The sequence below is a fragment of the Strix uralensis genome, chromosome 17, assembly GCF_047716275.1.
Source record: "Strix uralensis isolate ZFMK-TIS-50842 chromosome 17, bStrUra1, whole genome shotgun sequence".
Classification (NCBI taxonomy): domain Eukaryota; kingdom Metazoa; phylum Chordata; class Aves; order Strigiformes; family Strigidae; genus Strix; species Strix uralensis.
Window position 1 is genome coordinate 3,530,152 of NC_133988.1, and position 23,526 is coordinate 3,553,677.

A 23,526-nucleotide genomic window follows, 5' to 3' on the forward strand; every position below is an offset into this window, starting at 1 on the left:
ATGTAACACCTCCCCTGTGAGGACAGGCTGAGAGAGTTGGAGGTGTTCAGTCTGGAGAAGAGAAGGCTCTGGGGAGACCTTAGAGTGGCCTCCCAGGACCTAAAAGGGCTACAGGAAGGATGGGGAGGGACTCTTGATCAGGGGGTATAGGGATAGGATGAGAGGTGATGGTTTTAAACTGCAAAAGGGGAAGATTTAGATTAGATACAAGAAAGAAATTCTTCCCTGTGAAGGTGGTGAGGCCCTGGCACAGGTTGCCCAGAGAAGCTGTGGCTGCCCCCTCCTTGGAAGGGTTCAAGGCCAGGTTGGACAGGGCTTTGGGCAACCTGGGCTAGTGGAAGGTGTCACTGCCTGTGGCAGGGAGGGTGGAACTGGATGTAAGGTCCCTCCCAACCCAAACCATTCTATGATTCTATGAAAAGCATCCAAGCACAAAAGCAAAGGGCTGCTCCCCTGACAAGCCTTGCAGTGCCAGGCTGGCATGAGGGGACCGTGGCTGTGATGTTACCTGATACACGGCGGTAGTTTTACCTTATAACTGCAGCAATGTCTAACTCAGACACAGCGGCAGTGTGACCTTAGACATGGCAGGGCTGTGACCTCAGCCACCGAGGTGGTGTTACCTGACCCGTGGCAGCATCGCCACCTCAGCCATGTTGTTAGCCCAGACACCTCACGCACCATGCTGGTGTCACCTCGGTCCCCATGGCCGTGCCACCTCACGCACCATACTGGTGTCACCTCGGACCCCATGGCCGTGCCACCTCACACACCATACTGGTGTCACCTCACGCACCATACTGGTGTCACCTCGGTCCCCATGGCCGTGCCACCTCACGCACCATACTGGTGTCACCTCGGTCCCCATGGCGGTGCCACCTCACGCACCATGCTGGTGTCACCTCGGACCCCACGGCCGTGCCACTGCAGCCGTGGCGGCAGCGTTACCGCCGGTGCCACCACAGACAAGGCGGCAGGGCTACCTCAGCTCAGCGTTCCAGCCCGGCCAGACGGGCACAAACCTCTTGCACTCAGCTGGCCCCCTGCAGCCTCCCCGGGAGGCAGCGTCGGCCTCGGTCTCTGCTCTACCGGGGCCCGGGGCGGCGGGCGGAGCAGCGGCGTATGGCAGGACTGGGGCTCCCCGGGGGTTGACGCCTCCCCTCGGGGGTAGGAATTTGCAGACGCTCCCTAGCCCCGCCTCGGGCTGCTGCCCTTGACCCGGCGGGGCGGCGCGCTCCGCTCTGCGCCGCGGCACTTGGCAGACGCTCCCTAGCGCCTCCCCGGGGGAGGCGCCGCTCCGTTCTGCGCTTCGTGGAGCGGCGGCACTTGGCAGACGGTCCCCGGATCGTTCCTCCGCCTTCGCTCTGCGCCGGAAGCGGGAGACGCTCCCTAACCCCGCCCGCGGCGGGTCGCCCAGGTAAACATCCAAGATGGCGGCGGCAGCGGAGAGCCCGGGCCCGGCGGCAGCGCCGGCGGGGCCGCGGGGCGCGGCGGAGGCCGATGGCGACGGGATGGGCCTGACGGACCTGCCGGGCGAGCTGCTGGAGCTGATCCTCTGCTGCGACGTGCTGGGAGCTGCTGACATCGGGCGGGTGTCGTGCACCTGCCGCCGGCTGCGTGAGGCGTGCCAGCCCCGCGGCAAGGTGTGGCGGGAGCGCTTCCGCCTCAGGTGGGCACCGCCGCCCGGCACGGCACGGCACGGCCCGCCGGGGGCTGGGCGCGGCTTGGCGAGGGAGGGCGAGGGCTGCACGCGCGTCTCCTCAGCGCCCCGGCGGGCCCTGTCAGCGCAGGCCGCCCCCCCCCCCCCCCCCCCCCGCCCCCCCCGAGAGGTTCAGCTGACACCGGGGACGGTGCCCTCGGGCCGCTTGGCCTGGGAGGACCCGGGTGCTCCTGGGGTGGTGGAAGTGCACCCCCATCACCAACCGATCCCTGTCTCTCTTCTGTTCCCGGCTCCGCAGGGTGCGTGCTGAACCCCTCGTGGGTTGGACGAGCTTGCAGCTTTCTGCTGTGTATGTAACGGGTGAAATGGGGGTGTCCTTCCCGAGCAGGGATGTCACAGACAGTTGCAAGGCTGCTTCCCCTTCTAAATCCTGTTGGGTGGGACCAGGCTGAGCCTGCCGCTTGGAGGAGATCTCTCTTTGCAGTCCCTGATCGGAGGCAATCAATCTTTGCAGCCCCTTGCACAACCAGACGCTTCGGTTACCTGCAGCCCCCAGATCCAGCCTGGGCTCTGGCAGTGGTACGGACATAGGGCCACATGCACACTGGGGTGGTCGACTGACCTCTCTGGCCCTGCTACCGGCTTCCAAAACAACTGCCAAGACTTGTCCTATTGCAGGACTAGTGCTTTACAGTAAAGAGAGGTGTTTATTTGTAGTGCTTTTGGGAGAGCTGTTTTCACAGAAACCAAAATCCTTTGGATTGATTTCTGCTGCTTGTGAGTTTAGTTTCCCCTGAAGGCTCTCACAGGGAAGCTGATGAGGGCATAGCTGTTATAATCATTGTTATAATCAGTGAAACTCTTAACATTTTAGCTGGGAGTAAAACATGAGCGTTCTATCGCTTATTCTACGCTGGTTTCAGCAGTCCTACAAATGCCACTCCTTCACTGGGACTGCCAACCTATCTAGAATAGGGCATGCTCATCTGCTACCTGCTTTTGGCACAGGAAAAGTAGCAATATTGCTTTCTCTAATTGCCAGTTGGCTTCTAAAATTTAGCATAGCTCAAATGAGAGGATTATTCTCTTTTCATGGGTGAAAAAGGCTACTGAACAATTAGTTTCCCAATTCACCAAGCTCTGGCTTGGGATGGCTGGCCAGATACTTTCACCAATTCAGTGGCTCTAATGTCTGAGGCAAACCTGAAAGTTTAAAAATGGTTGAGATCCAACAGCTGAAATTGAATGTGGTAGGTGATTAGCACATGCTGCTGTCCTCCTCTGTCTTTGATAATAGAACTTTTGGCAGGAGTTTGCACATTGACCTTGTCATCCTGGCTGGATGCCATTGTGGGTAATTGCACTTTATCTTCCTAAAATTTTCAACCCAAGAAATTATTCTTTCTCATCCTAAAATAAATGATTGTAATTGTTATTACGATGTGGCTGCATTTCAGCAGTAGATGAATGGCTAGGGATCCATCAGGAGAGAGGTGGTTATGTAATGTGAAGTTACATGGTTAGCCTTTGACTTTATTTTGTAACTGCAATTGCAGTGTAGTTTTATTATTAACTGGTAGTAAAATATCTGTCTTCCATGTGCAGACGGACATAACTTTGCATTTTGGTCAGTTGGTAGTAATTTTTATACAGAAGTAGTGATTTAAGTATTTGGCATTTTCTCTCTTTATAAAAGTAAAAATATCTATTATATAAAAGTGAATATATATGTATATAAAACCTGAAAAGAACCTAAGGCAATCCATGTAGTTGAAGGAAAATGTTTTGTAAAAACCGGTAATAATTGACAGAATTTCAAAATGTGAAATACATTCCTCTGTAAATTACAAGAGGCCTTTCTCTCTGTTTTTTTTCCCATGCTGTCCATAATATTTCCGTCTGCACCGCTTCTTCTTCGTGTTTCATACACAAATGATCTTGGTATCTTCAGAACAGTCATGGGTATTGCTGTGCCGGCCCGGATTTTACTGCACAGAGCTGAGTTGTGGCAGCACACGCCCACTTTACTAGAAAATGTGCTGTTGCTAATAGCCCCCAAAACATTACCTGAAGTTAGATTTTCAGATGAACCTTGAAACGCTTCTTTGTAAGCTCTGGAAGGTTTTAGCTCTTGGACTTTTAGACTCAGTAAAGCAGGTCCATCTTTCTTTTACAAGAAGGGTGTAGGGTTTTTTTTAAACATTTATTGTGTTAAAAATAAACTGCAAAAGTATTTAGCTGTCACGATTTGACTTCGCAGTCCTCTGTTTTCCTCCAGTAGATGTTGCCACCAGCAAGGGCAATAGAGGGAGCTCTGTTTTGTACATGCTTTGCATTAGACCCACAAGGTAGTAGGAAGAACACAGGACAATGAATTCTCATTCTGTTAGATGACAAGTTAGCTTAAATGTGATACATCTTCAAAATGGCAAAATTTTTTTTATGATGAAACTCTGCATCTCTTCTACTAATGTGAAACCTGTGTGTATCTTGCAACGCTCTAGAGGAAATCTCAAAAGTGTTCAGGATATAGAGATACTGAAATACCTGGAGTATGAACCTTTTGAAGGTTTCCTGTTGGCAGGCTTCAGTAGAGCCTACTTGTAAATAACCATTAATACACAGATGAAATCAGTTGGATTTATGCTTTGATGCTTGAGTCAGTCATTGGATTAATTTATACAAGTACACTTAAAGTTGTACTGTATCTTGACAGTGTCTCAGCTCCTCAAGTCACGTGGTTACAGTAAGCAACACTGTACAGTTTTGGAGGTTCTCAGTGATGTTGAAATACTAATGAACCTGTTCACTTATGTCTTGTCACGTAGGTGGCCATCACTGCTGAAATACTACAGCCACACAGACAGTGTTAGCTGGCTTGAAGAATACAAAGCAAGGCACAATGCTGGTCTGGAAGCCCAGAGAATTGTAGCTTCGTTCTCCAAAAGGTTCTTTTCGGAACACGTAAGTCATTTTCTCTTATGTATGTGCAACAGCCTAGCTACTTGTTTAGTACTTTTTATTAGTTTGTCTTTCCTCTCTCTTCACATCTTTGTAACTGTGCAGTCAGAAACTTCATATTTGCTCACTTTTGTGCTAGATCACCAGCCAAAAGGGGAGAGACAGCTCAAAATCCAGAGGTGTGTAGAGTCCAAAGCACGCTCTGCATATCGCATTCAGCTGTTGCCACTGCAGCTTTAAAAGCTCTTTGCTCATTGCTGCGTGTTCAGACCTGGCTCTGGGAACTTGTGAAGGACCGATAGTTTGTTGACACATGCCAGAGCCTATGAATTTATCTGACTGCAGACCTTGTGCAGGGATACGTTCTGTGAGTTGTCAGAAGTCATTTGAAAACAGGACCAAGGCGCAATAGGTTCACTGAATTGGAAAGTATATTATTTAAGTTCTTTACCCAACCGTGACACCAAGATGCTCTTGCATTCAGTGAGAAAAAGGTCAAAATGTAGTTTCTCAGAGAGACTTGAATGTGGAACAACAGTTAACTTCATTGTCTGTTTACTTAGTTGACAGCTGTGGGTTTTCACTATCTGTACAATGCGGGTCAACCTGAAATTCTGTGGAATAAGCATAAATGCTTCCTATAACACCAGCTGAATTTAAAAGTTCACACAAGCCACTAAATGGCCACCCCTCTGGCTCCTTTGAAAACATGTTGTGGTCCAGTAGAGAATTCCCCTAAGATATAGGAGACCCATGTTGAAATCCTCTTACCTGATTTTAAGCAAGGGTTGGCACCTCGGTTTTCTCCCCTGGAGAAAAAGGCTGTGGGGCCAGTAGGGTGTTTGGAGATGTGAATCTCTTAGCTGTTGTTTTTGGACTGTTCCACACAGCAGATATTTGACCATGGAGAAATCTGTGTCAGGGCATTAACAGCAGGCAGAAGCTCCTGGATTCCTACTCTTTTAATCATGTATGCAAAGACTGAGAGGCCATTCAGCAATACCCAAAGGCCTAATAATTAGGACCATCTCCTGTGGGGCTAGAAACTGCAGCTAGATTCCCTGCTTAGAATTGAGGGGAAGAGACTTTCAACCCAGTTCAGCTAGATCCTGCTGAATGCCTGCTAAGATACAGTATAATGGGAATTGCTTTTTCCTTGCTCTATTAGCCCATGTCCTATACTGGAAAGCTTGAAAGCAAAAAGACTTGTTACAGTTCAATCCAAGCTTAAAAAAGAATTCCAAATTCTGGAAGAAAATAGCTGTTCTGAATATAGATGCATAAGTGATTGTTTCAAAAAAATTCTGTTCTATCAACAAGCTGGTAACGCTGGGTTAGTGCTCGTCATTAATCAGATGAAGTTTTTAAGCATAAGCTTGAGGCTGAAATGATGGTTCCCACTCCTTCATTCCTTCCCCCAGGAGCAATCTGCTATGCTAGGGAGGATTTGTAGAGGTTCAGTCAACCACAGGCAAAAGTTGATTCCACCTTAAAATTCCTTCCAGCTTGGGCCCAGCCTGTGTAAGATCTGGTATGCTTGTGCTGGTCACACACCCGCTGTAGGAGCCCCGAATGCTGTAGTAGTTAACTCAAATTGCTGTAGGGTGCTACTGGGGCTCTTGGTGGATCCCTGTAACAAATCCATGGAGTAGAGACTATGAGTACTTGGTGAACTGGACATTTTTAAGATCTTACATAATTTTAAAAAAATAGAGCAAAATTGGTTTTGAGACGATGAAATTATGTTCTTTTGGGAAGAAGCTGTTGTGCTCTGCATAATTCATTGTCTGGTTTGACAGGTCCCTTGTGATGGATTCAGTGACATTGAGACTCTCGGGTGCCCAAGTCATTTTTTTGAGGATGAGCTGATGTGTATCCTTAACATGGAAGGAAGGTAAGAAAGAGAAGGGTTGGAAATGGAAGGGATTTTTCCCCTTTCACCAGTTAAAGGAGAACAGTACTGTGGAGAATGCCTGACCTCAGCTTCTGTCCTTTTGTCACTCATAAGACAACATCCCCAGGCTTACCAAGGCTGGGAAGTATTGCTGTGTGTTTAATTTCAGAATAAATTTAATATTCCCAGAAGAAACCATGTAAGCTATTCTACAAGAAGGAGGTTCTCTGGCTTTGTGTTGCTGTTTGTTGCTTGTTTCCTTGCCAGTTCATGACATCTCTCAGGACATGTTCAATGTACCCTCTTCCCTGGAGTAATTTTGGTTTAAAGAGTTCCCATCCTCATGTTCCTTTTTTATTTAAACCTGGATCAGCTTCCTGAACTGATTTGCAAGATGAGGCCACAGCACCAGAGGGAAGCAGGAATACTCAATGAGGATTGCCACCATGAATCCCTGTATCATGAAACTACAGCTTTTTTTTTTTTTCTTTTTAATTCGTTGCTCTTCTTAACTGTAGTAGGTTGGTACAATCTTTGTCCCCAAGTAACCAACTGAGTTTAATTCAGTCACTGCAAAACTTGCAGTTCTCTAAATTATTCAGACAAGTGAAATGCCAAGCAGGTAAATAAAACTTCTGGTTTGCATCTGCCTAGGTATTCTCATCACCATGGTTAACACTGGGCAAGATGAATAAGTCTCTGCTTTACTTGAAGGTTTTCCTGCTGGTAGCATATAAACCATGCTGATTTTGCTGTGGTAAGAAGCAGCAATAGATTGCTCTTAATGGAGTCTAATAGCCGTGATTAAAGGGACTGTTAGCAGAGCTTGAAAAAACATAACTGGAATGGCAATCATCTCATTTTTGCTTTTTCACATCCATTTTATTACCTTCTCTATTTGAATTGGGACTAAACATCTCTCATTTGACAACTGCTTAAAAAGCTTTTGAGCCTTTGCACTGGCCAAATGCCTCCCCATAAAGCAGAATTGATGCTAATTACACCCTGATTAAGCTGTAGTCATTGCCATTCAGGAGCATTAGGCTAAATCATTTCCCTGGAAGATATCCCAATAAATCAGTTGTCCCTATTGAGCATCCAAATTTATTGGAAGAGGATAAAGTGTTACAAGGTTTGATTGTCCTCCTGTCCAGTCGGATGGAGAAGGCTGATTTGATCTGGAGGAGAGGAAATGTGAGCAGAAGGAGAGGGTTTTTTCTGAAGAAGGAAACTGGACTTGTTTTAAACACATGGCAAGGACAGAGCCTGGGAATCAGTAGAATTCTCCCTTTCAGTGTTTTGGGGGCCAGGGCTTTGTGCCATTTCTAACTATTTGGTGTAAAAGTCCTCAGTGAAGCACTGGGTGACCCATTGCTAAAGGCCAGGGCTTGCTTAGATGCCTGTGATTTGAATGCCTCTGAGTTAGCCTGTCATATTTCGGGTGACCTCTTCAAACCTTATCTGGACAGTAACCGGCTCTTTATTGCTTCTTCCTGGGCACTCTACCTTCACTTGTGAATTTAGGAAGTGAAGGGGTTCTACTATAAAACCTGTAAGGTTTTGGGTTGTGTGATCTACAGACTAACTGTTGATCTGTTCCTGCCTTTTCAGAGCAGCAGAGGTGTTTTTCCTCTGGGGATTTTTTTTTTCCTTCTGAATATTATTGGACCTACATTCATGTCCCTCATCAATCTCTTTTTAATGTTGAGAGGATAGTTTAAGATTGATTCCGGAGGGATCCAGTCAGACAGAGGGTAATGTTTTATGAATAAAATACAGCATTTTAATCAGATATTCCCAAGCTACTTTACTTAGGATCTGTGTTGTTTCCCATGATACTGTATCTTCTCAAAATTATAGATTGGTAATAGCATAAAAATCAGAGATGATAGGAGCAATGTTTTGCAAGTGTCTTATATTGTGGTTTTTTTGATTATGAATTTCTCCTTAACCCTTTCTGGTTGACTCTTTGGTGATAGTGATGTCAGTCTTGTTTAGAAAAGCAATAGTCTCAGTTGTAAACTGTATTCCCTGGAAAAGTTAAGTGTTCACCCTTAAAGTGCTTGTTTACAGCAATACTACTTTTTGTATTTAAATGTGCAGGAAAGGTCTCACCTGGAAGTACTATGCAAAGAAAATTCTATACTTCCTACGGCAGCAGAATATATTAAAAAATCTGAAGGAGTATCTTCAACGCCCGACTGATCGGCAGTCGTTTTTGGAGGGTAAGTCTTTGGCAGAAATCCCCTGTAGAGCACCTGATGACAGCTTTCCATCATTGTTGTTTTACCTGGAAAGAGCCTTCCTTGCTTATATTTCAACCAGCCCTTGGACAATGACTCAGAATTAAGTTTGGATTTTTTGATGTACCCGAAATCCTCAAAATCTTGCAGTAGTTGCGTAGTGTTGCGTCAGAATGTCAGGATTACATTAGCTTCTGTCAGCGCTGTATGCTTGAATAATTGCCCATGGACAGACGAGCTGAAAAGCAATGGAGAAAATGTTAAAACACTTGCATTTGAATCTTGAACAATGTCTTAAGGAAATCAGCAGTAGCTCAGCATCCTAATTAGCTGCCATGGCAGAAGGCTTGACTGTGGCCCATGAGCTGAATACAGCCTAACAGACCAGCTGATCTGATTGCGAGTCAGCTCCCTACTATCTCCTTTCCCAGAGCTTCTCAGATACGGGTAAGGAGCAGGCTGCAGGCGGGGGGAATTGCTGTCACGGCTCATAGTCTGAGCACTGTGGTGTTCTCTCGAGAGCTGCCTGACTGCTGGGCTGTTGAAGCTGTGCAGTGTAGAGCTGGGGAATGGGTGCGAGTCCAGTCACATGGTGGGAAGGCATGTGCGCCTGATAGGAAGAAAGAAAAGGCTTTTCTGCAATTCATGTTCTCAGTCTGGTGGATTGTTCTCTTCTTCAAGCTTCCTATGGAGAAGATAGTCTTCTGAACGGATCAGAAGCTGCCAGTGTCTGTGGAAGAGTCCCTTACTCTTGGTATACACCTCAAAAATGTCGTATGAAAGAGTCTCTAACACCAAAGCTGGTTCTTGTTAGTGACAGTAGACTCTGAAGAAGAGGCTGTGTTAGGGGAATAAGGGGACGACATAGCTTGGGGCCCTGCTGAAATCCTCGAATACAGGCCTGTCATGAACGTGCTAACGAAGCAGTGTAGGAAGCTGGAAGAGGTATGATCCATGTAAAATTCATGCAGGTGAATACAGTTGATTCCAAAGGTTGAACAATACAGAGGCTTTGGAAAGAGCAATGGTGACAAGATGACAAGAAGAAGATTCTGAAAAAGGGCTATTTTTTTTTTCTCCACAGAAGTTTGACAGAAGAGACTTGGGCAGAAGGAAAATGAAAATCTGTTCAGTTATAGTGGTTTTCTGACATGAAGATGGAGAGCAGGCGTGGAAGGGAAAAATGAATGTAGCAGAAGAGGGAGTGATGAGCAAGAATGGTAGCTATGAGGATATGGCAGAAAGAAATCGGGACTGAAGCAGAAGTGAAGTTGAGATTGTTTCAGACTCTGAATAAAAACACCAAGTTGGGAGGATGCCAGGAGATACGGTGTGACCAGAGAGTTGGCTGGTTAAGCCTGGTCTAGCAGCATACCTGCTCAATGTACAAATCTATTGCTTTCCCTTTCAAGATGGTGGAGGGGGGAGTACTGAATTTAATTGAAATTTATGGTGTCAGCGTATTCTTTGCTTTGCATTTGATGTGATAAATCCCCAATATATGACTGCAAATGTTAACAGGAAAGCTCTTGTGTTCTGCTGCAATTGCTTGCTGCATGCCTGGGATTTAGAATAGTAAAACTAAGCAAAGAAAAAACTGAAGTCCTGTTTCTTATATAGTTTGTTTTTTCCAGGTGCTGTTTTAATTGATCAATACTGTAACCCACTGTCAGACATCTGCTTAAAAGGTGTCCAGGCACAGGTGGATGATATCACAGATAAAGTGCGCAAAGTCCTGCGGACAAAAAATCCAAGGCACCCCAGCTTGGCTTCCAAGGCAGGTACTGTACAGAAACGTGTACTTTACTGCAGAGCATTTCTGCAAGCCTTGATACAGGGAGACAAGGTGAAACAGCTGTGGAATTACTGCAGCTTAAAGAGCTGTTGTTCTTTATCCCCTGACAAGTGTATTCTGGCATTTGCTTAAACCATCATTCAGGAAACTGCCATTTGTTCAGCCACAGGGGCTCAGTAGCGCAGGGTTGTCAGTCCATCTGATGCTGTCTAAGCACAAAGAATTGGGAGGGGAATTCTTTTTTTATTTTTTTCCCATTTGTCCCTGAAATCTTAAGTAGTCCTGATATTTGTAGGAGAGCTGTGGGACAGGGGATTGACATCTTTTCCTCCGCAAGTCTCAAAGTCATCAGCAATAGAAAAGATGCTTTAACATCTCCAACGGTCAGGCAGCGTCTTGCTCCTTGTTGTTTTGTAAGCACCATCTAATGTTTGCTGTCTTTCAAAGAGAGAATGAGCGATCTGCCTGTATTTGTGTATCTGGAGTGGCCGAGCTGGGACTCCCGAGCAGTGAAAGCACACTGCTGTGCGTGGGCAGTGTGACGTGTCCAGCTGCAGCTGAGCTGGCACAGGGTGGTGAGGATCCAGCCCTCTGGCCACAGAAGGAAGCGAGGCAGCAGTGCTGCACAGCGAGCTGCAGGGCAGCCCACCGAGCCAGGCCACGCTGGGAGCGGAGTGCTAGGGCTGTGCGCTGCCACTGTCAACTCCTGCCAGTCTCTTGACTGTCTGAATTGGGACGAGTCTCTTGTGTTCTCTGTCCACGTGAAGAATTTTGGTGTAAGGTTCATTGCATAAAGGTTAAGTACACTTGTTTTCTCAGTCTTTATTTCTTTGCATGTCTTTTTAGGAGAGGTCCTGGTTTCAGAAGTGGAGCTTCAGCGACAGGTACTTGATGCTATGAATTGTGTCCTGTATGAGCAGTTAAAATACAAAGGAAACGAGCTGGATTACTATAACTCCCTGAACTCATACATTCACCAGGTATGTGTATGTTAGGCAAAAACTAAGCTGCAAGGCTTGAGAATTCCTGTTTGTGGTGTTTATTTGTCCAAATGGAGTCAGACAAATAATTCTCTCTGAAGAACAATTTGCTGTAAAGTTAATACGATACCATCTTTTAGTGCGTATTCTGTGAAGTTGGTGTATTTTCATTTGTGAAATCAAACCTTTGGAGGTTTGTGTTTTTCTTAATACCCCACATGTTTTTATCACACTTTTATCCTCCAGGTTTTGATCCGCAGGACAGGAATTCCCATCAGTTTGTCTGTGCTTTATTTAACAATTGCCAGACAGCTGGGAGTCAGACTTGAACCAGTCAACTTCCCTAGCCATTTTCTACTGCGATGGTGTCAAGGAAAAGAAGGGTAAGTGGCCTGCTGAATTTTGAAGTTATGTCCACGATAATAAAAACCAGAAAGCATTTACAGCTCCAGACCTATACTAGAATGTTTAATTATTTTCCATCTGTAATTATAACCTACACGGAGGAAAAGATCAGACCTCTAAAAAAGTTTTCCCAGAACTCAGCTCTGCTGATGATAAATGGTAACAGATTTCTTGACTGTGACATAATAATACTAACCATGAGGTAATGTTTCTCTTAAGAAAATTATGAAAACTGAAAAGAAGAAAAAACATGTTGATTTCACTTAACCTTGCATACAGAACAGTTGGTGGAGGCCACTGCTCTTGTTCTGTGCACTCATTTAATTCTCTGAGTCAGTGCAAAGTACATCTTTGACCAGATCACAATCAATTTACAGAAATCTGTTTTGTGAATGACATCAGCAGTTCGATTCAGAGCGATAGTTTTGTCTATATGTACCCCTTCTGGCACTAGCCTTCAGATGCCATATGCGTGGGCTCTGTTACACTTTCCAGTGCAAGGCCATAATACAATCTAGCAATAGATACAGCAAACCTGAACATACCTGAAGGAAAGAACTGGTATGATGGGGTGAAAAGTCCCCTTAGTTTCTCTGTCTTTTCCCATACGTGTTTATCTGAAGAGGCAGCTAGGAGGAGAGAGAAGGTACCAGGTAATCTCTATTTAGGAGGGAGCTGAGGTACGAATGACACTTGTTTTACAAACAAGCTTGAAAATGGTGAGGGAAGAAAAGAAATACGTAATCCTGCTTTACCATGAGACCCAACATCACAGTTTAGTTTCCTTGTTATTTCATTAGAAGCACAGATATTTTTGACTACACCTACATTGACGCCTTTGGGAAGGGGAAGCAGCTGACGGTGAAGGAGTGTGAGTACCTTATTGGCCACCACGTGACAGAGGAGTTCTATGGAGTGGTGACTTCAAAAGAGGTCTTGCAGCGTATGGTGGGAAATCTCTTAAACCTTGGCAAGCGGTGAGTTGAGGATCATCTGACATGTAAGGCATGTGGAAAAAATGGCCCAGAATATACTCTCTGCCTGTCTGATACTGCTGCTTCACAGTATTTGAGTGAGTGCTTTAAAAAGGTGTCAGTCACCCCAGGGAATCGTGAAAACTCTCTATGTCATGTTGCACTGTCTAGTTGCTTTTAATCACCTGCAGCGGTATTGTGTGGAAACAAGGAGATTTAGTAAAACTAGTTCCCCTCAAGAAAATGGACAGATTGTTTTTTTCCTTTGTGAAAAGCTGATAGGGACTGTCCACCGTTCCCTTAAGATCAGAGACCTTTGTTATGATCTGGTAAGCACAACCCGCATGCTCAAACGAGCAGTTTCAAAGGTACTGTTGGTTTGTGGAAGATCTGGTTTTATTTTCAAATGCCCCTGATAATCACTTTCCCAAGTAGCCAGACACAGAAATCACAAAGTGAGAGGATTCTTTGGGTGATTTCAGAAAGCAGATTTCAGAAAGAAATGGCTTGGAGAGTGAATTCTCTATGTAGGATTATTTGACCGTGTGGAATATCAGTGAAGTGGGAGGGTAGAGTCCACTCATCAGTTGTGCAGCATTTTTCCTTCTGAGCAGGCTGTTGGATGTGATGAGTGACAGTCAGCACCAGAGTCACTCTTACTGAATGAGCATGCCTGTACCTGTAGCATCATTTTCAGTGACTCTCCCTGTACATCGGAGTACTGGGGATAGGGGTTGAAGAGCTAGCCTTACAATTGAGTTTCTTTTTTGCTGGCAGAGAAAGCACTGATCAGTCTTACCAACTCTTGAGAGACTCGTTGGATCTATACCTGGCCATGTATCCGGACAATGTGCAGCATCTAATGCTCCAGGCTAGGTTATACTTCCACCTGGGAATCTGGCCAGAAAAGGTACCTCGCCACTCGGTCGTATGTATTCTGATAGGCTAAACACTATTAACACTAGTCGATTGATTTTTGGACTACGTCAGCTTGCATTACAGTCTGCCACAAGTTGTTTCTGTAATAAATGCAATTGAACAAGTTATCACATTTCAGAGAATCAATTTCTACTATATGAAGCAGGGAAAAGAGGATGATTCTTGCTTGTCCTAGGGGAGACTTGTGAGCAGCCTCGAGTCTGAGTCATAATTTGTGATTTACTGCCCAGGTCTGACAGCTTGCAGCAATAGTGTGGACTTCTAGCTGTAAGAGCATTCTATTTGGTTTATGTCTAGATTGTGGTAGTGGTGGTAAAACTCTTGATGGACTCATGTAAAAGGAATAATTAACTTATCAGAAAACTTGTAGGAAGTTATGTTTTATAAATACGACCATAGCTGTTCTCTGAAACCTTAGCCACACAAGTGGCTCTTGTGAAAAAGCAGCTTAACATTCCTGCCCTTGGGATTCTTTTTTAATACGGAATCACAAAATCATCTCGGTTGGAAAAGACCTTGAAGATCCTCCAGTCCAACCATTAACCTCACACTGACCATTCTCAACTCCACCAGATCCCTCAGCGCTGGGTCACCCTGACTCTTAAACCCCTCCAGGGATGGGGACTCCCCCCCTCCCTGGGCAGCCCCTTCCAACGCCCAACAACCCATTCTGTAAAGAAATGCTTCCTAATATCTAGTCTAAACCTTCCCTGGTGCGTAGCTTGAGTCTTGCTATCTTGTGATTGTGAGAAACATGGTGCCAAGACTTACAAGTTGTCTAAGTTGTCTAGATCATCCGCGTCTTTCACTGAATCAAGGGAAGACACAGGGAAGAAGCATGTAACTCAAGAAAGTGTTATTTCTTTAGTGTGTCACTACAGCAAAGAGGTGTTCCCTAGTCAAAATTTCCTGTGCTATAGTGAAGCTCACACACTAGGGCAGTGCCTGTGCCATTTCCAAATGTGAGGGAGCAGAAGTATTGGCTGGATAGCTGAGCTTTCAAAATCAAAGCTTTCCCCACCAAATTAACTGAAGCATAGGACTGCTGGAGAAGCTGCCTTCCTCTTGAAGAACAAACTGTGCTAAGCTTGCTGCTCCTTTCTTACGGCAGCAAGTTTTAGGGTCACCACAGAAAATACAGCACAGACTAAGAAATTGTGTACGGGGTGTACTCGCTGAGCTGCAATGGCAACCATGTGTAAATAGGGGACAGCCGAGTGAAACACTGAAAGATCTTCCCCTTTCTGGCACCCAGTGATGTGTTTGTAAAGCACCAAGGCTTTACATACTTGCATTTTGCTGCTCCTCAGAACAAGTAATACAACCCCATGGCTGAGTTTTACATGTAGTTTCTCTGCACCGCGTTGCCAGATGCAATGAAAATGTGCAAATTGGGACTCTTTAGTGTTGCATCCTCATGTGCATCCAGTCATTCCAGGCTGTCGGGTAGGATTGTAGCTAGCCAGAGAGAATGCACTGTGTCTGACAGAACAGAAGATCCCAGATTTAATAGAGGTCTGCCAGATTTGTGGAAAGTGATACAAAATCTTAAAAGTCAAGCAGAGCTACACAGAATGTTGTCCTAAATGTTTGAAAACAACAGTAAATGAAATTGCCAGGAATCTCTGGCAGCTCTGGTCACTGTGCTAGGCCTTCCCCTTTATGTAAGATTTTTCAGGATTTTCATGTCTTTGAGATGCCAGCCAGAGAATCAAGGTGGCCAAGAAGCCTGAGCTGTGTTTCTTCTTCTCATACTTGATTGCTCACCTGTTTTTTTCCTGAATTCATTTTCTTTACCTCTTGGCTGATGTTCTTACTCAGTAGCCTGAGATGTCTATTCCTCTTCTACTGCTGCTCTGAACTTAGAGTGACCAAAACTTTCAGTGTGTGATCAAGGAGACAATCCTTTTGCCAGGTGCTAAAGTGTGTGAGATTTTGGAACTATGGCAGCACTTGAGGTGTTTGATACTGGAACAGATGTATCTGTCTTTTCCCCAACCTGTTTAGACAACAGTTTTGGTAAGAGCAAGAAAGGGAGTGGGGAGAAAAAAAAAAAGAGTAAAACTTGCATTGCCTGCCTCTAACAAATTTGGCAGAAGATGCTTTGATAGTGTGCCAGAGGGTGTTTGGTGATGGTAGGCTGGTATTCTGGATCTACAGGGTTTGCTGCTTTGAGAGCACGTGTAAAGTTAGTGTTCTTTAGTGATCCTGAGACAAGCAGGTTCTCTGTCGCTTGTTCACTATTACATGATATAGCATCATAGAGGTTATTTGCATTTCCTTCTGTGCTGCCTTATTTTAACTCTGTCAGGCTCCCACAGACATGCTGAGGAACTCTTTTAAACTAAAACGTTTGTTCTCAAGTACAGCAGAAGTCATCTGGAATAACTTCACAGCAGCAGTTTGGGAGACTAGCAACAGTATTCTCTTAAAATTTCAGAAACCTTGAAACGGTCTCATCAATGCCTTGTGGTCGCAAAACGCGATTAGCTTGTATGACTTAGTTTTAAGGATTTACTGTGCTCAACAGTGCCCTTCCTTGGAAGTAGGTCACTTTACAAATAGAGAAGGACTGTTTGCCATTTCTGCAGGTTAAGCACATGTGAAGAACTCCTTGGGAGTGTGTAGCTAGAGCAAAGGTTCTCAGTCCTTTGTGGAAAACTCGTGTGGCGGACCTCTAGGCCTGGGCACATAGACCCTGTCAACTTGAGAAAGATTATCTGTATATATTTGCAAGTGGTAGACTGCTGTAGAGACTTGTTCTGAATCTGTCTCTTTGTTTTGGTTGCTGAAGGTTCTGGACATCTTGCAGCATATTCAGGCTTTGGACCCATCCCAGCACGGGGCCGTCGGGTACTTGGTTCAACATACCCTAGAGCATATTGAGCGCCGGAAGGAGGAGGTGGGACCTGAGGTGAAGCACCGTTCAGATGAGAAGCACAAAGAGGTCTGCTTTTCGATCGGGCTGATTATGAAACACAAGAGGTGAGCTCTTCAAAACCTTCCCCCCGTTAGCAGTCTGTACTGTAACAACGAGTGCAGAAGTGTTTGTTCTGACAGTAATGAGACGTGGTTTTTATCTGCCAAGGAGGAACCTGGAATGGAAAATGCCAGGACGTGCATCCATACCACGTACCCCGTAGAAAAATGGGAGCAGCTCTGTCTGTCCTTTGAGAGAGCGAGTGTATTCACTGCTGTTTGCTTGCAGAGAGACATTTGTGGAGTGACTTGTCTGAGTTATCATAGATCACACAGCTAAAATTTCCACAGCCTAGAGCTCCCGAAGAAACATCAGTAATCAGTTAATGAGGGACTGTGGAACAGAATTGACTTCAAAAGATTCCTAAGACAGCTTATGAATCTTTCCCTGTGCTATTATTACCCCTTCTTTCTGCACTGCGCAGAGGCTTTGTGTACTCCTCTGCCAGAATGACATGCCAGCACTGTGTTCTTCAGCCACTCCTCAACTCAACAAGACATCTGGAGCATATTTTAAGGGTGTCAGCAGTGACAGTTCTAATACCTCGCAATTAATCACATAAATAATCTGAAAATAATGATGGCACTGTTTCTGGGAGTTCAGTATTGGGGTTACCACATCTGTGTGATGGGCACAGAAATAATAGCACGACACAGTAGGATGGTTGTTTCTATTTCTTGTTTCCTGTTCTCCTGGTTGCTGACATCCGGTCTCTTTCCCATTTTCATTTCTTGCTCACATTTGGTTTTCCTTTGTCCTCAGTTGTTTGTTCCTGTCTGTTTATCCACTCACTCCTAGTCATTTTCCCTCCTCAAAATACACACACATCTTTTTGAATTGATTTTTGTTTTTTCCCCTCTTGTCCTCTCCTCCTTGTGCCAACTTACAGGATGCTCCTATCCTGTTTGTGCTATATTAGTCTTGAGGAAAAAGAGCTGGCTCTGGAGTTTTCACAGTCTTTGGTGTGCAATTTTTTTAATTAGATATGGCTATAACTGCGTGATTTATGGCTGGGATCCTGCCTGTATGATGGGACATGAATGGATCCGGAATATGAACGTCCACAGCCTTCCACACGGCCCCCACCAGCCTTTCTACAATGTGCTAGTGGAAGATGGCTCTTGCAGATATGCTGCTCAAGGTGAGGAGGAGTCTCCTGTGTTTACTATCTGTTTAGAAGTACATTAGGAGAAATGGATGCTTAATGATAAACTCTTTTAAGTATGAAACATAAACTGTTAGTTAAGGTTGAGGTAGGAAGGAAAATGATCTTAAAATCATGGCCTGCTTTGTTTGCTCTCCGTGAAATCAGTACTGCTAGGAATGAACATGAAGAAGCACTCTGGTGTAATCTCTTGCCCAAGAAGTGTGTTCTGGATGTGATTGGGTTTACGGTGTAAACCATGATTGCTGCTTTTGAAAGAAGTAATTCAACTTCTGCTGAAGTCTGAAGGTCTGTCAGCAGCTCTTGCTCTTTGAAATTGTAGCTGTGCTTTGGGCAGGACCTTGAAATAGGATCTAGTGAGGGAGCAGGCGGGCTTTGCTTGTCAGGGCATGGTTCTGAGCGGTCATCAAGAGACTGTATGTGCCAGCATCCCAGAGAACACAGGTAGTGTGGCTTTTGGTGCCACCTCTAATAAGAATGGGACATAAATGAATGTCTCTACCAGTGCGAAGAGGTGTAGAAATCTGTCACCTATTCTTTATACAACATATCATAAGAAAGGGAATTCTTGTCTGATAGTCAAAATATGAGAGTAGGATACAGGTAAAAGTGTCCAACTGAGGTTCAAAAGAAAAAAAAAGGAAAAATACATCTGTAACTGTACACTGTAAACAGAGTGTTTCTTTGCCTCATGTTTGTCCTTCCTGTGATACAGAGGCATCCCATCCAGCTGACAGGGCAGCTGCGCAGCCTGATTGTATTTTGCTAAGAGAAGATGTGGAAGCTGCTGGAGGGGAAATGCTGAACAAAATGCAGTTCAGCTCTTTCCCAGGGGGTGCTCCCCAGCATGTTCTGGCTCTGTACATGTGAGCAAGACGGGTTTTACAGGAGGAGACACTCCTGCCTTTGTAGGCTTAAAGTGCAGGTTTTTCTCACTGTCCTGAGAGTTCCTTTATATTCAGTAGTCCTTTTTGAATGAAGTGGGGACTGGGAACGTTGTAGCTCAGCCTTATGGCTCATACTAGGGACTACTTGGCCTCTTAGAGAGTCTTAAAAACCAAAAATTGGTGTGTGCCATGGGTTGATATTAAAATATGCATCTCAGTGAAAACTAATCAGATAATTGTCCACAATGCTTCTGGGGCTGAGTCATCTCATATCTTTTGTCTAATAAACAAGCATAATGCTGGCTGGTTCCAGAGCACAGAGTATTTTAACCAAGCTGTAGGTTGAACTGTGGCATCTAAGTGTTTTGATACTGATAGGGAAAATGGAAGGGTTTGTCCTTGCTGGCTGAAATTTTGCTGCCTGACTATTGAGTATCCCCTCTGAATACATCCTTAGATCATTTGGGAAGGAGCTGTTTCATAACTTACTGACCTGACCTTGGGGAGGGGATGGTAGTTTTGTACTGAAAGAATCTTAAACAAATCTGCAGGCAGTTTTATCTCACTAGCTCAGAAATAACACCAAGCTTATATAGGTAGTTGTACCTCAGTTTGAGTCCTTCCTGTAAATTCGAGGTTGAGCTGTACCTCATTCCAAAACACCTGTTTCATACAGTGAGTTTGGTATCTACCTGTCCGCTCTTGTCTCTCTTTTGTTTATTTGTGGCAGCACAGGCCAGATATCCGTGGTTCAAAAACTTCTAGTCAGCATGTTCCTCAGGCTCCCCACCTAGTGCCAAACTTGCTTGTCTCAGTCTCTTCCCCCCTGCCAGCTTTTGTTTCGTCACTGTGTTCTTCCCTGTGTACGCAGCTCGCTGCTCAGCCATGCTTCTGCAGAGCATACTGGCGTGTGAATTGTTTTCCGCAGTGGTGCGGTATACGAACAAGGTACTTTGCGAGCCTGTAGGACTGCACCAGCCCACTGAGGTGTAGAAAGCTCTTCTGCTTTCAGCTGCACACACACGTACAGCAGCTTCGAAGAGCCTGTATGGATTAATATGACCTGTGTGTGCTGTCTGTAGTGAACGGAATAGTTTCAGAGACAGATTAATTATTCCTGAATGATGTTCTCTGCATCCCATCTTCTTCCTGCCCTGCCTTGCAGATAAGTCAGACTTTGGGTCTTAGGCAGCTTTTGTTTCTACCTGTGTATCTGGCACTGTGCTCGAAAAAATGACATCATCTGGGGACTGCTGCAGGGCACCTGCGCATGTGATTTACCGCTGGGCTGCCTCCCAGTCATGCTGCTTTATACAAACACTGCGGGAGCAACACAACGGCGCCCTCAGCTTGGGTCACCTTTGCATTTTAATGCCAGTGCTTCTGTGGTATTTAACTGTTGTGCTTAATCAGATTATTTTTTAGTACAAAGGAGGAAATGGGATGCTCTGGGAAGGAATGAACGTGCTCTTCTTGGGGACTTTCTCTTAACTTTGGGAAGTTTGGATGTAGAAAAGTTAATTTGGCTGTGTGAGACATGCTTGAAAACCAGGCTGGTGACTTGACATGGCTGAAACACAGGTGGGTGACTTAGGGCAAGAAAGCTCCTCTACCAGGACAGCCTTGTGCAGTCAGCCTCACCTTGGAGCATTTGAGAAGGATCTCCTAGAAACTCGAGAGCTCAGTGCAGCAGCTTCTCCCTGCACTTACAACCAACATCTGTGACCAGCAGAGTGGGGGCAGGTCAGCATCCTGCTGCCCAGACCTAATGCCAGACAACATGGTCTCAGACATAAAACAGTTCTCAAGCCACTAGTAAATGGGGTTGGCATCACTTAGGAGATGAGGCTCTGTGAGCAATCCTACTGGCATACTATGTGTACGTTTTCTTGGATTAGGGTTTTTTTCTTTAAAGCATCAGGAGGTTGTGTTTTTAGAGATGGAAACAAGACTTAAGGCGGGTGCAGGATTTACTGCCTTCCAGCAGGCCATTTCATGTGATAACTGATTCTTTCCTCTCCTAACAGAGAACCTGGAATATAACTCTGAGCCTCGAGAGATCCCTCACCCTGACATTGGCCGCTATTTTTCAGAGTTTACCGGCATTCACTACCTAGCAAATACCGAGCTAGAAATTCGGTACCCGGAGGATTTGGAGCTCACACGTGCCACAGTTCAGAAGATCTACAGTTCAGGCAAGGAGTGAGTGCAAAAGGCATCATGAGGACAGAAGCAGCTGGAGTGTAGCTTTACCCTCTTTGCAAAACTTGCGTGGAAGGCAAGTTTGGTGACAATCCTTTGGCTTAATGCATTGAAAACTGCATTGAACTTTGTAACTGGTGCTATAGCATCTTTCCGTTGCCTGCCTGCCCATTCTGGCCCAAAGGCACAGGGACACATTGGTAGTTGAGGTCAGGCGTAAGGATCTTGCAGGGACAGTCGTGCTAGGAAGCACGTTGACCTTCGGAAGGATTTGTGCATACTACACATTCTGTGATTGTCTTGCCTAGAAGGTTGACGCAGTGAGATCCCTGATGTGGAATATGGAAGAACCCCCTCTTCCAGAGAAGGAAGTTGCTTGTCCTTGCAGTATTGTGGGGTTTTTGTTTGGTTGTATTCTGTTTTTTTTTTAATGTATATCTCATGCAGGTGATAGTTTTTAAAGTCTCTTACGTTTCGCTGTTGTCTTCTCTGGTCTGAATTTTTGGTCAGATTTTGCTTCACCTCTGTAGCCTGATTGTTTGCAGAGCTACCGTTCTGGTTCTGAATATCCTTATGAGCCTGGGAAAGAGCACCAGCAACAAAACCAGCAGCAGCTAGGCTTGCAGGGGTGGCAAGCGCAGTAGTAATGCTGAGGTCCAGTTGGCCACCTTGCTGATGATACAAACTCTCCTAATGCAGAAGATGAGCTTCCAGCCCTTTTCCATGTGTGCTGAACACACACAGTCCATGTTCTTCCTTGTTTTTTGGTCTGTTCATCATGTATGTCCAAGGCAGGATCTGCAGCACAGCTGTGGGTGCTCCCAGGATGATTTTGAACCTCGTGGCACTGTTTAGTGGAAGCCTTGAGGTCAGTGCCAGGATGACTTTGATGTGTGGGGACCTTCCACTCACTGCTGTCTCCAGTCTGTAGGTATTTATGCAATACAGTGGGATTGTGACTGGAAACTGGCCAGGCCTGGAGTCAGCCAAACCCTGTATGGAAGAGAGATGTTAATTCCTGCAGCTTGAGACCTTCCTTTTTGCTGAAAGAGAACAGATTTTGGGGGAGTGCATACTCTGCTGCCCAGAAGGGAAGAGCTTTGGCAGCTCAAGGCACATGAATTTTCACATGACTTAAAGGCCCAGACAGAACCACTCCAGAAAAGGTTTTCCTCTGTGTTCAGGTACTACAGGGTGCAGAGTGACACAGTGTGTGTACGCAGAGCCTGCTTATCTTTGTGGTTTCTGAAGCAACGTCTGTAGACGAGCTGCAGCTAGTGTCTCCTGTCACGTCCAGTTGCAATACAGTAGTTCTGCTGGAGATGACAATTAGGTGCTGTGCCCTGTAGAGTTAGGTGGATGCTCTTAGTTTATTATAGCCCTTCAAGTATCACCACGTGAAATCACACAGCCCTCCTCTTAAAAGAATGCTTGAACTGCATGCCATCCTGTTGAAATATAGAGCGCTGATTAAATATGAGAAATAAATACTGAAAGCCCAGCACTTTTGCCAGCGGAGTGGTGGTGGTGGTCTGCAGGAATCTTGGTGCTTTAGGAGGAAGAACCCTGTGTGGTTAGTGCTGAGGAATGGGGAAGGTGCTGTACCAAGTCTTTAAAGAAGTCTGTACCGAAATAACTTGGAGGGAGGGATGGAGGAAGGGACTGAAGAATTTCTACAGAAGCAGAATGGATCCAACTGAAAGCAGGGTAGGGAATCACTAGGCAAAATCTTAAAATCCATCTCTTGTTTCTGAGTGTTGAAGTAGACCCCAACCCTTTTTGAGGGTTGAAAGCAGATCCCAAAAGATTCCTAGCAGGGATGCAAGGCTGGGAAGAGTGATGCTGGTAGCTGAGAACAGGCATGCAGGAGCAGGGCGTGGGCTCCCCGATGCCAGCCTCAGCTCTGCGATGGTGCCGCTGTCAGTGAAGCCCCCGGTTTCCTGGGTTTCATGCTCCTTTCTGCCAAACGGGCAGGCTCTTGACACCTTGCCCCTCTCAAGTGCATCAAGAAAGTTGCCACATTCTGAGCTTGTAGGAGTCCTCAGCAGGAGGTGCTGCCTGGATGCCAGGTAGAACCATGCTATAAAAAAGCCACAGGAGTCAACAGAAAGCTGCCCAGCGTTCCTCTGAAAACTGGTGGCTGGACAATGCACATCAACGTGCTCTGTACTTTAAGGTGGGACTCCCAGAGTAGCGGGCAGAGCCCATTATACCCATCTTTCTGGGGCCACCCTGCGTTTATAGTCTGGACAGGAAGCGTGGGAGCTGCTCCTCTGGCGGTTCGTGCGCGTCGCCCACCCACAGACTCTTAACCATTTCCGTTTTTGCGTGGGGTGCAAAAGGGAAACGTTACTGTGCAACAGGGGACGGACGTACTGCAAGTGACTTACGTACACGAGCAGCCCAGCCAGCCCTGTGACTAAAACCTCTCATCCCTTTAG

The 23,526-nt window shown here is 45.6% G+C and overlaps 1 protein-coding gene across 2 annotated transcripts; it reads left to right on the forward strand.

Moving 5' to 3' along the window:
- Positions 1 to 1,395: 1,395 nt before the first annotated feature.
- FBXO21 (F-box protein 21) lies at positions 1,396 to 21,561 on the forward strand. 2 transcript variants are annotated; one of them, XM_074886814.1, is made up of 12 exons: positions 1,396 to 1,669; positions 4,489 to 4,624; positions 6,421 to 6,515; positions 8,619 to 8,740; positions 10,393 to 10,539; positions 11,400 to 11,437; positions 11,780 to 11,916; positions 12,739 to 12,915; positions 13,690 to 13,822; positions 16,646 to 16,836; positions 17,815 to 17,972; positions 20,911 to 21,561. In XM_074886814.1, the coding sequence occupies exons 1-12, from the start codon at positions 1,431 to 1,433 to the stop codon at positions 21,087 to 21,089; spliced, it is 1,752 nt and encodes a 583-aa protein (XP_074742915.1). In that variant the 5' UTR covers positions 1,396 to 1,430; the 3' UTR covers positions 21,090 to 21,561. The 2 variants fall into 2 exon arrangements, with proteins under 2 accessions (XP_074742915.1, XP_074742914.1); XM_074886813.1 differs by having other exon boundaries at positions 1,397 to 1,669; positions 11,400 to 11,533.
- The last annotated feature ends 1,965 nt before the right edge of the window (positions 21,562 to 23,526 follow it).